Genomic DNA, 13,338 nt, shown 5'->3' on the forward strand with positions numbered 1-13,338 from the left:
CCATATACTTTTAGACTTTTACTCAAATAGTATTTTACTGGGTGACTTTCACTTTTACTTGAGTCATTTTCTATTAAAGAAGTCATCCACAAGTTTCTTCACATCGGCTGCCTTAGTTGTTGAGGCTTACAAAATAAAACATCTTCCTTTATCACGTCGTCTTTCACATAGCGCACGAATACAGCAAGCTGGTTTAGATTGGAAACGTCTGTGGTCTCGTCGAGTTGAAGGCTGAATTTTGCCGGGCTTGAAATCAGATCTGCAACTACTTGAGCCAAGATGTCTTTGCTCATGTCCTCTATTCTGTCGCTGATGGTGTCATTTGAAAGAGGAATTTGGGATAACTTAACAGCCTCTTTTCCCAGCATGATATTCGCCATCTTCAACACAGCTGGTTTTATGAGTGTTTCACCAATGGTGTGTGGTTTGCCCTGCTTTGCGATCAGGTAAGCAACTTCGTATGATGCTGTGAGGATCAGTTTGTTGATGGGTACAAAGCCGAGAACAGGCAGAGTAGCCTTTTCATCGAATCTGGCTCTCTTCACCTTGAATTCAGCGAGTGTTGTGTTCTTGTATTTTCCATCTCCATGCAGCTTAAGGAAGTGTTCTCTTAGTTTTGCCGGTGCTAGACTAGAATTGCTCAACTTGGCATTGCAAATCATGCAGTTAGGACGCTGACTCCCATCACGTTACGTTATACATGTGAATCCATATTGTACATATTCGTCTGACCACTTTCTTTTAATGCTCGACATAGTAAGTATGAAGGGATTAAAATATTAAGAAAGAAATCACAAGACGTACCATCACGACAGTCACAAGTCGACTACTGAGCGCACCAAATTCCCTGCAGCACAGATAGGCCAAGCAATGTAGCGTGATCACCTGCAGCCAATGATGGCCAAGCAGGGCGTGTCATCACTAATCATATGAGTCAGATGTGTCTTGACCTCTGCCGAAACCCTGAGACTGACTCACCAAACCCCTGGGGTTCGATCGAACCCAGGTTAAGAACCACTGACCTAGCCAGTTGTTTTGGCTACTCTTAGTCAGGCCTGCCTAATCTAAGCCTATGTAAGTGGCCAAGACTGCCAAGTTTCAATGCCACCAACTTGCATTTGTATCTTAGGCTGTCCAAGCGTGATATGAGGGGCTGGTATTTAAGGAGCTTTTAAGAAAAGGCCTGCTCCATTTTTAAAGTTGTTTTATTTAACCTTTATTTAACTAGGCAAGTCAGTTAAGAACAAATTCTTATTCACCAAAACGGCCTATGTAACAATGCAACAATCGACAAACACACACAGACAGCTGATATGGTTTCATGAAAGCTCTACATTGAACCCCTGTAAGGACATCGCAACACCTGTCGCATTCATTTAGTCAAAACATTGCTTTTAAGGCACCAAACAGTGATTAAGTTGAGAAAATGAAGCATGTTAGCTATCATTGTAATTACCGATCACATTCATAGAAAGACGTTTTTGTTTTCTGTTTATTTGGAGCAGCTGGTCTGAGCCCAGGGTTTCCTCCCTCTCTGGTGTGTTTTTATTGGTTGGCTGTTCCAAACCCCAGCTGATGTTGCAGGCTCTCTGTGTTTGGACTGGGGCTGGGTGGTGGTGGTGGTGTGAGAGGGTGGTGATGAGGGTTAGAGTCCCACTGCAGGGCACCCACTTCAGCTTCACACAGAGGGGCTTTTATAACCCCAAACCAGAACACCCTCCACCCCAAAAGCACACACACACGCACACACACACACACGCACACACACACACACACACACACACACACACACACACACACACACACACACACACACACACACACACACACACACACACACACACACACACACACACACACACACACACACAGGGGTGGACCCCCTAACCAACTGCCAGTGTGTGTGTTCACTGTGTAAGAAGGGTGTGTGCCAAACAGATACAGCAATAAATAGAAACATTAGAGCAGCGTGCAGGTGCTATATACAGTATATAGAACCAATGATTTTATTGCAGCCATATGGACTGTGGTTTCCATCAGGGGGGGAAATGAACTCACCACTGAAAATTTGACCCGGGATTCAGATCCAAATATCTAAACTTTGGGTACTCTGTTCACTCAGGTTCCTCTCCATTCCTAGATGTTATTGAAAGAACACTAGCATCAATTCACAAGGTTTATGGTGGTAGCATTACCTGAACATAATAAAACACTAAAATATAACTAAAATTCTCTCTCTCTCTCTCTTGTCCGTCAGCTACAGGTCAAGTGAGGAGTATGTGTACGTGCGGGGTCGAGGCAGGGGCAGATATGTGTGTGAGGAGTGTGGCATCCGCTGTAAGAAGCCTAGTATGCTGCGTAAACACATCCGCCTGCACACCGACTCACGACCCTACGTCTGCAAGCACTGCAACTTCGCCTTCAAAACCAAAGGTGAGCTATGGATGGACAGGACTGCTGCCTTGTTGTGGTTACAGATAGTCACAGGACTGCTGCCGTATTGTGGTTACAGATAGTCACAGGACTGCTGCCTTGTTGTGGTTACAGATAGTCACAGGGCTGCTGCCGTATTGTGGTTACAGATAGTCACAGGACTGCTGCCTTGTTGTGGTTACAGATAGTCACAGGGCCGCTGCCGTATTGTGGTTACAGATAGTCACAGGACTGCTGCCTTGTTGTGGTTACAGATAGTCACAGGACTGCTGCCCTGTTGTGGTTACAGATAGTCACAGGACTGCTGCCTTGTTGTGGTTACAGATAGTCACAGGACTGCTGCCTTGATGTGGTTACAGATAGTCACAGGACTGCTGCCGTAATGTGGTTAAAGATAGTCACAGGACTGCTGCCTTGTTGTGGTTACAGATAGTCACAGGACTGCTACCTTGTTGTGGTTACAGATAGTCACAGGACTGCTGCCGTATTGTGGTTACAGATAGTCACAGGACTGCTGCCTTGTTGTGGTTACAGATAGTCACAGGACTGCTGCCTTGTTGTGGTTACAGATAGTCTCTGGACTGCTGCCTTGTTGTGGTTACAGATAGTCACAGGATTGCTGCCTTGTTGTGGTTACAGATAGTCAGAAGACTGCTGCCATATTCTGGTTAAAGATAGTCACAGGACTGCTGCCTTGTTGTGGTTACAGATAGTCACAGGACTGCTACCTTGTTGTGGTTACAGATAGTCACAGGACTGCTGCCTTGTTGTGGTTACAGATAGTCAAAGGACTGCTGCCTTGTTGTGGTTACAGATAGTCACAGGACTGCTGCCTTGTTGTGGTTACAGATAGGCACAGGACTACTGCCTTTTTGTGGTTACAGATAGTCACAGGACTGCTGCCTTGTTGTGGTTACAGATAGTCTCAGGACTGCTGCCTTGTTGTGGTTACAGATAGTCACAGGACTGCTGCCTTGTTGTGGTTACAGATAGTCACAGGACTGCTGCCTTGTTGTGGTTACAGATAGTCACAGGACTGTGACTCTCTAGTGGGTATGGATAGGTGGATGGGTACTGAAATGGCTGCCTTATTGGGACAAGGCCTCTCTTTTAAAATAGATTTTGAAGGAAAAGTGTACCGTTGACCTGCTCAGAGTTGACATCTCTGTTCATCCAGTGTGTGGTTAGGGATGTCTTGTGATGGTTCTCTGTTGTTCCAGGGAACCTCACCAAACACATGAAGTCCAAGGCCCATGGGAAGAAGTGCCATGACGGGCCAATGACTGGTTCTGAGGCTGAAGAAGGTCAGACGATGTTATATTGCTGCGTCTACATAAAGAATATCCAATAATAGTTTGTTATGTTGCCTAATTCTTACAATGACCCCCCTCCCCCCAGACTGCTCAGTCTGGCCAGAGACAGGACAGGATGAGCACCGGTACTCTGACATCAGCGAAACTGAAGCAGACGACGATGACAACGAGTATGATGATGAAGATGATGATGATGGTGAAGAGGAGTCCTGGTCCCATGAAGACCCTTCCACCACCTCAACAAGCCACTTGAAGCCACCCAAACCCCCAGACCAGAACAGAACCACAACAGACAGGGACAGGACCAGACCATCTGGGTCAAGCCAGCCCAGCCAGCCCCAGGAGCCAAGCCTCTGTTACCCTGCTGGTTCCCCCAGCAAGAAGAGAGCTCTATTCTCTCGGAGGAGGCACCTGGACCCCTGTGGTCACCGCTCCCCATTGCACTGTCCATCACCAACTCCAGCCCTGTCTCCATCCCTATCCCTAACCAATCAGCTTTCTCCTGCTCACTCCCTATCCCCTAGAGCGGACCTGGCTCCTCTCCGATGCCCTTCCCCCAGGCGTTACCTCTCCCCTGTCTCCTGCCATCCCTCCCCTCCACCTCTCTCATCCCTGTTTCCTAGGCATAACCTCTCCCCTGCCCCCTCCCCACCCTCCTCTCTGTCCCTGCTAGGTTGTCATGTCTCCCCCTCCCTAGAGAGACATCCGTCCCCCCTAAGAGGCCTCTCGCCTGTCAGGCCCAAGTCCCCCAGCTCCCCTTCCCCTCAGGCCACCATCCCTGCTCAAAACAGAGCCTGTCTGCCCAGAGACCCATCTTCAAATCCCCACAGGGACAGACCTGCTACGGCTACAAGCTCCAAGGCAAGGCTGGTGAGTATTTCACAGTCTCACTCTGTCACCCCGAGAACACAACACAGACACACTTTGTGTCTGACCTGTGGAAGATTGCTCGGCTCTCTTGTATTTTTGTTGCATAATTGAATTTAACATCTATAACATGGGGACGGATTGGTTTGATAACCACAGTGCTGCTCACTCACCTGTGACGTGATCTGTCTCTGTTTGGTTAGCCGGTTGGGTTCAGAGATTAAATAAACCCTTTTCTACACACAAAGCAGTTCCTGTGAGGGATAAACAGCCAAATACAAGTAAAATAAACATCCAAAACAAATATAGATACGTAGGGTGGTACATTCAGGGTTATTTTAAAGTCATACCTTTATAGGAAAAGGAAGGAAGGGTAAAACTCTACATTTATATGATTCAAACCGAACCAACAACACAAAAGCTGAAAATAATGCAAGATGGTTTCCAAATAGACACAAATGTGTTTGTTCTGAGCAGTCTGTGAAAAAAACGAGTCACACACCTATCATTAGATGTCTGAGATTGTAACCACAAGGACTGTGCCATCAGCCTCTAAATGTGTTTCAATGTCTCAGTCAACTCACCTGATATAAACATGGTATGTTTCATCACAAGTCGTGTTGACATTGTGGTTTGGTTGCGTTGTGGTTCTAACCTTTACACCCTTCCTTCCCCTCATTCCTACCAAGCTGAAGAGCTACTCTGTTCAGGAGGACGATGAGGTGCGTCTCCCTCTCCTGTCCCCCAGGACTAGACCATCCCGAGGGGGCCACGGTGGTGTCCTCAGCCACCTGCCTCTCCACTCTCAGCAGCTAGCCAGGACCCCCAACCTGATGATCCCCATTGGGGGGATCCACATGGTACAGCCCAGGACCAGTCGTCACTTCAGCCTGGTGAATAGCCCTGTGGCATCACAGAACACCCCTACCCCGGCAAAGATGGACCGGTCCATGGCAGCCCAGAACACCCCTACCCCAGCAGAGATGGACCAATCCAGGACCAGGGGAGCTGGACTGGAAGAAGGGCCACTTAGTAGGCCTTCATCGCTGAAGCACCATCAAAACCCTCTGATAGAAGCGGCTGGGCCGAGCACAAGCATGCACACCAGCTACCAGGACAACAGGGTAGGAGAGGGAGAGGCCGACGGCAGACTTTCAGGACCTCTCCCAGACAAGGCAGGTACGGCCCATTTACAGGTGTGCTCCATGAGACCTGAGAATCATGGGAGTTTGAGTCAAAGGGAAGAAACTAAACTACTGTTCACTGGGACAGAGCTAGGAGGCAGCTCACACAGTCCAGGCGCCCAAACGAGCACTTTGTCCAAGGGAACCACACACACAGAAAGAGATACAGATGCACACGTTAGAGGAGGGAGTCTTTTTCCAGTGACTAAACAAGGCCAAAAGATGCCATCTTCTTTCCAGACTAAACTCTGATAGGAAGGAGCACCTTTAGGGAACAGTGCAACAGACTTGTCTTGGGTACATCTGATAGGGCAGCGTTTTTCCTACATAGGGGATACGGTGCCATATCAGACACAGACAAGGTCTCAGAGCTAGAAGCAGTTCTGGTTTTGAGACTGAAGAAGATGGAAAGAATCCAAGTAGAGAACTCAGGAGCGTACGACTTCTGACTATAATGTGTAATTATATTATGTAATTATATGAATGATATATAGATACAGTTAAAGTCGAAAGTCTACATACACCTTAGCCAAATACATTAAAACTCAGTTTTTCACAATTCCTGACATTTAATGCTAGTAAACATTCCCTGTCTTAGGTCAGTTAGGATCACCATTTTATTTTAAGAATGTGAAATGTCAGAAAAGTAGTAGAGATAATGATTTATTTCAGCATTTATTTTTTTCATCACATTCCCAGTGGGTCAGAAGTTTACATACATTCAATTAGTATTTGGTAGCATTGCCTTTTAAATTGGTTAACTTGGGTCAAACGTTTCTGGTAGCCTTCCACAAGCTTCCCACAATAAGTTGGTGTGAATTTGGCCCATTCCTCCTGACAGAGCTGGTTTAACTGAGTCAGGTTTGTAGGCCTCCTTGCTCGCACACGCTTTTTCAGTTCTGCCCACAAATTTTGTATGGGATTGAGGTCAGTGCTTTGTGATGGCCACTCCAATACCTTGACTTTGTTGTCCTTAAGCCATTTTGCCACAACTTTGGAAGTATGTTTGCGGTCCATTTGGAAGACCCATTTGCGATCAAGCTTTAACTTCCTGACTGATGTCTTCAGATGTTGCTTCAATATATCCACATAATTGTCCTGCCTCATGATGCCATCTATTTTGTTTAGTGCACCAGTCCCTCCTGCAGCAAAGCACCCCACAACATGATGCTGCCACCCCCGTGCTTCACGGTTGAGATGGTGTTCTTCGGCAAGCCTCCTCCCTTTTCCTCCAAACGTAACAATGGTCATTATGGCCAAACAGTTCTATTTTTGTTTCATCAGACCAGAGGACATTTCTCCAAAAAGTACAATCTTTGTCCCCATGTGCAGTTGAAAACCATAGTCTGGCGGTTTTGGAGCAGTGGCTTCTTCCTTGCTGAGTGGCCTTTCAGGTTATGTCGATATAGGACTAGTTTTACTGTGGATATAGATACTTTTGTACCTGTTTGCTCCAGCATCTTCACAAGGTCCTTTGCTGTTGTTCTGGGATTGATTTGCACTTTTCGCACCAAAGTACGTTCATCTCTAGGAGACAGAACGTGGTACCTTCCTGAGCAGTATGACGGCTGCGTGGTCCCATGGTGTTTATACTTGTGTACTATTGTTTATACATATGAATGTGGTACCTTCCTGAGCAGTATGACGGCTGCGTGGTCCCATGGTGTTTATACTTGTGTACTATTGTTTATACAGATGAATGTGGTACCTTCCTGAGCGGTATGACGGCTGCATGGTCCCATGGTGTTTATACTTGTGTACTATTGTTTATACAGATGAATGTGGTGCCTTCCTGAGCAGTATGACGGCTGCGTGGTCCCATGGTGTTTATACTTGTGTACTATTGTTTATACAGATGAATGTGGTGCCTTCCTGAGCAGTATGACGGCTGCGTGGTCCCATGGTGTTTATACTTGTGTACTATTGTTTATACAGATGAATGTGGTGCCTTCCTGAGCAGTATGACGGCTGCGTGGTCCCATGGTGTTTATGCTTGTGTACTATTGTTTATACAGATGAATGTGGTGCCTTCCTGAGCGGTATGACGGCTGCGTGGTCCCATGGTGTTTATACTTGTGTACTATTGTTTATACAGATGAATGTGGTACCTTCCTGAGCGGTATGACGGCTGCGTGGTCCCATGGTGTTTATACTTGTGTACTATTGTTTATACAGATGAATGTGGTACCTTCCTGAGCAGTATGACGGCTGCGTGGTCCCATGGTGTTTATACTTGTGTACTATTGTTTATACAGATGAATGTGGTACCTTCCTGAGCGGTATGACGGCTGCATGGTCCCATGGTGTTTATACTTGTGTACTATTGTTTATACAGATGAATGTGGTACCTTCCTGAGCGGTATGACGGCTGCGTGGTCCCATGGTGTTTATACTTGTGTACTATTGTTTATACAGATGAATGTGGTACCTTCCTGAGCAGTATGACGGCTGCGTGGTCCCATGGTGTTTATACTTGTGTACTATTGTTTATACAGATGAATGTGGTACCTTCCTGAGCGGTATGACGGCTGCATGGTCCCATGGTGTTTATACTTGTGTACTATTGTTTATACAGATGAATGTGGTACCTTCAGGCTTTGGAAATTGCTCCCAAGGATGAACCAGACTTGTGGAGATGTACATTTTTTTGCTGAGGTCTTGGCTGATTTCTTTTGATTTTCCCATGATGTCAAGCAAAGAGGCACTGAGTTTGAAGGTATTCCTTCAAATACATCCACAGGTACACCTCCAATTTACGCAAATGATGTCAATTAGCCTATGAGAAGCTTCTAAAGCCATGACACCATTTTCTGGAATTTCCCAAGCTGTTTAAAGGCACAGTCAAGTTAGTTTATGTAAACTTCTGACCCACTGGAATTGTGATACAGTGTAATATAAGTGAAATAATCTCTGTAAATATTTGTTGGAAAAATGACTTGTGTCATGCACAAAGTAGATGTCCTAACCAACTTGCCACAACTATAGTTTGTTAACAAGAAATTTGTGGAGTGGTTGAAAAACGAGTTGTAATGACTCCAACCTAAGCGTATGTAGACATCCGACTTCAACTGTATGTTGAATATGCAGTATATGTTTTGCAATCTTTTTTTACACTCTTATTTTGTTTGATGTCATTGATGTTAATTTATTATTGATGTGCTCTTATGCAATTCTGTACTATCTTCTGTGAGAGCTGGAATGAAATGTAGATGATAAAGATGTTATTAAGTTCAACTCTTCCCTCATTGACACCTTTGATAACTCTAATACATTATACTACCCTTGCGGTGTTAATACTGTATGATTTACAGGTGTAGGATCTTATTGTCTCAGATAAGTAATCCTCCAGCACCAGGATTTGAACGTTTAGACCATAATGTTGCTTGATCGGTGGTTAAGCTATTAGCTGGTCAAAAATAGGCTATGAGAAAAGTGCAATTCCATTAATATAACCGTGTATTAGTGTGGGTTTTCAGTGAATTCATGTAAATCACAAAGCTCATCTGCATTTCCTGTGGTGCTGGAAAATTATCATCAACAAAAAGAGTGGTCAAATTAAGATCCTACCCAGGTACGATCAAATAGAAAGGTACTATAAATCTACTCACGCTGACCAGTATTTTGAAGTGCAATTTCTGTAAAGATTGTGGCTTGAAATTTCATTGTTAATGACTGTGATTATTTTTTGTTTAATGTTAAGTTGGAATCCTTAATGGTGAAACAGCCACGTCCGTTTGCGATATTAAAACAATAAATAAGTCACTGCAAAAATGTACACTTTTTTTCTTCTTCACTCGGTACAGCGTTGGACGCGCGCTAGAACGGTGGAATATGTACCGCATGTTCTTTTACCACGCTGTGCGACGCTCGCCGCTCTGCTTCGTCAACAAAACCAAAGCCACGACAGTGGCGCCGTTTCCCCACTGCGGATTCCATCTGTAAAGATTGTTCTTTAAAAAAAAAACGTTATCTGTTTGTTTTGGAGAATCAGGGTCAGAATAATATCTTATTTTCTACTATCTTGTTGAGACAAAATATTGGAATAATAATACGCATTCGTGGTAGAAAAGCTTACTGCACTCATTGGATAGTCATACATTTATCTTGTTTTGATCATCTGCTGTACATGGTGCAGTCTATATTTATTGTCATAAACACAGTAGTAACAGGTCGTTTTATCAATTTTATCAGTTTCCATATTTGTCATTTTCATGTATTTTGCCATTAAAACTCGTTTTTACAGATTTGTAATGAAATGGTGTCCCTGTGTATGTTTTCTTTCAACCTAAATATTTTGGTTCTGTGTCATTCAATGGATGATCACACAACAGCACTACCGTTTATTTTGAATTATATATCGCCACCTTGTGGCTGCTAGTGTTGAGTTAAATCATTTCTAAAATGACAGACAGGAAATTCTCCATTGCAGTATTAACTGAGAAATATCATGGTCAGTTTGGAATGTGTTCAGAATGGGGGGGGGGGGGGTTGTGACCTACTAGATGATATCACAGGACAGGAAGTTATGTCATACTCCTCTGAGAGGGATAATGATTTCTAGAAAACAAGAACAACAGCCAACATCAGTGTCTATGGGTTGGGGTGGGTGGGTGATGGGTCACTCACTAGTCGTTACATTTGTATAGTTGAGTCATTATGCAGACGCTCTCATCCAGAGCAATTTACAGTTAGTGCTTCAAGATAATTAGGTGGGACGACCACATATCACAGTCAGACACTAGTCAGATACTATTCATGTACACAATGCCATGGAGCAATTCAAATCCTTTAGAAGTTTGATTTCTATCTGCAACCCTCCAAATGTTGTCGTCTACTGAGTATTCTATCGCTCTATCCCAAATTGACCCCTGTAGTTTACTTCTTTATCTATATCAAATCAAATTGTATTTATAAAGCCCTTTCTGCATCTGCCGATGTCACAAAGTGCTGTACAGAAACCCAGCCTGAAACCCCAAACAGATGTAGAAGGTGTAGAAGCACGGTGGACCAGAACCCAGGAAGAAACCTAGAGAGGAACTATTTGCCGTAATATGTAACCAATATGGTAATGGTGCCACCTTAAATGACAAGCGATATTGCTCGGCCCTTATCTCCTTCTCTCAGGGTCTATGGGCTTGACTTGGGATAATGACTCAACTGCTATTAGCCCCTACCCCCTTTAAGCAATAAGTCCCGAGGATGAGGGGTATATGGTCAATATAATAGCAATGAGGGGGTTTGTGATCTACGCCAATATACCACGGCCAAGGGCTGTTCTTATGCAGAGTGCCTGGACACAGCCCTTAGCCGTGGTATATTGGCGTAGATCACAAACCCCCTCATTGCTATTATAAACTGGTTACCAACGTAATTAGAGCAGTAAATAGACATGTTTTGTCATACCAGTGGTATTCAGTCAGCAATACCACAGCTGTCAGCCAATCAGCATTCAGGGCTTGACCCACACAGTTTATAAATAGATATAACATAGTAATAGCACCACTAGCCAGTTGGAATTGTTGCTATATTGTGTACACCTATCCACTACTCTCAGATCTACACTAGTGTATAGGGGGCATAGGGGTTATATGGGTTGATTTGGGATGGGACAACTACAGTATGCCCTGGAGTTACTTGGGTGTTTCAGGCTGTTTCTTTGTCTCACTATGAGGACAATGTCTCTGTCAGCCACTAGATGTCACTAGTATCAAGCCACTGGAGGCCGATGCTCGGGACTGCAGTTTGCTAAAAATGATGACATCATGTATTAAGATATTAGTCGTCAGTCCCTACTGTATTTCCACCAGAAATGGACATAAAGCATAATTGACATGATAATACATTTCCCATTATTTCAGCCATGCTTGCATTTCAATCTACATATCCCCAATGTAATTTATTATTGGTAATACAGGAGAGTCATTCAAATGAGAACACGTCGAAATTAAATAATGAACTAATTATTGCAAAGGAAACATGCGACCAGACTGGTTAATTTGACCATCATATTTATTTTCAGAGACAGGGACATGTAGTGAATAGGTCATTCTGGCTATAACATATATACTGTATATAGTGTATTGTCAGTATAAGTCTACATGGATGGAAAGAGCAGGAGCCACACATAATTTGTACGGCTTTATTATCCATTCTCTCCTCGCCAATTACTAAGGAAATGCCTTGCACCTGGGGGAGGTGTTGAAGGGACATACTGATGTGTTTAAATGTGTGTTGAATCTCATTATATGAATTCCTCATCTACCAGTTATAACATGGAAGATTCAAGTGTTAGTTCTTGGCCATGCTATTCATTAGGTCATTGCGGTTGTTCAGTGAGATGGGCCGTGTTCCAAACATTCATACTAGCATACCGCCTAAGTAATGTATTGTGCACACATTCTATCTAAATATGCTTGTATGGACATTGGAATGTAATCATAGCAGTGAACCAGATTGTACCAATACATCTGGCTGGCTAGAGCTAGAAGTTAGTTACACTTTCACATATGTTTATAGTTTCTGTGGAGTGATACCAGCATTGGATTGCCCCTGGGCAGACATGATGCCTAGTTAGTGCGCCTGAATTGCACATTGCAGAATATCACCACGGAAACACCTAAACTATCATAAAATATCTGCTTTATTGTTGGGGTGGGTGTTGATCCAAAACTTTGAGTCAGAAGCTGCTATTGTTTGATTTCTTTGAAGGTGTAGTAATTCACAGATAGGTATGTGGTATGATATGCCGGTGGATATGTTGGATATTATAGTCAGAGTTGGTTTATAATACTGGCTTGATATTGGATTTGTTATGGTTTCAAGATTCAGCCCTCATGGTTACCCTCTCAACCCCCAGTCATAATGAGGTGTTGGGCCCACTTTAAAATGGCCTGTTTACATTCTTTACCCTGTGTCATCTCCACACAACTCACACCAATGGAATTGACAGGAAAAGGAAAAGGAAGAGAGGGGGGGGTAGTCTGCACTCTGTCCTTTAAAGGCAGGTAGGTGTGTGTTTTAATTGTTTCCCCAACCCCCCTCCCCCGAAACCCCAACCCGTAGAAACTGATGTTGGCTGTTGTTCTTGTTTTCTAGAAATCATTATCTCTCTCAGAGGAGTACAACATAACGCTAACATCCTGTCCTGTGATATTATCTAGTAGGTCACAACCCCCCCCCCCCCCTCCACACACACACACACATTCTGAACACATTCCAAACTGACCATGACATTTCTCAGTTAATACTGCAGTGGAGAATTTCCTGTCTGTCATTTTAGACATTATTTAACTCAAGCCTACGTGCTGTTATCTTCCCTCTCAGTATGCAAATAATATTAAGGGGGTTTTATTGAGTGCAGGCAGATTAGTAATTTTGCAGATACTCAAACGCTGTACAGTATTGACTGATACGGAGCATTCAAATGCTCATTTATGAGTCAAATATCATTTTATGAGTCAAATATATCAAGTGTCAAAGATAATGACTGTCCACCTACACTACATGGCCAAAAGGACACCCCTTCAAACTAGTGGCTTCGG

At 43.9% G+C, this 13,338-nt stretch overlaps 1 protein-coding gene across 2 annotated transcripts in view; it reads left to right on the forward strand.

Annotated features, from left to right (window-relative positions):
- Positions 1–10,058, forward strand: part of hivep3a (HIVEP zinc finger 3a) — a 28,782-nt gene extending 18,724 nt beyond the window's left edge. The window contains exons 4-7 of one of the 2 annotated variants that reach the window (XM_064983436.1): positions 2,258–2,433; positions 3,654–3,737; positions 3,832–4,616; positions 5,303–10,058. In XM_064983436.1, coding sequence (XP_064839508.1) covers positions 2,258–2,433; positions 3,654–3,737; positions 3,832–4,616; positions 5,303–6,049 — 1,792 coding nt within the window. In that variant the 3' untranslated portion in view covers positions 6,050–10,058. The remainder of the gene's footprint in view (positions 1–2,257; positions 2,434–3,653; positions 3,738–3,831; positions 4,617–5,302) is intronic. The other variant, XM_064983437.1, reaches the window with a different exon arrangement.
- The last annotated feature ends 3,280 nt before the right edge of the window (positions 10,059–13,338 follow it).

The sequence above is a fragment of the Oncorhynchus masou genome, chromosome 13, assembly GCF_036934945.1.
Source record: "Oncorhynchus masou masou isolate Uvic2021 chromosome 13, UVic_Omas_1.1, whole genome shotgun sequence".
NCBI lineage: Eukaryota > Metazoa > Chordata > Actinopteri > Salmoniformes > Salmonidae > Oncorhynchus > Oncorhynchus masou.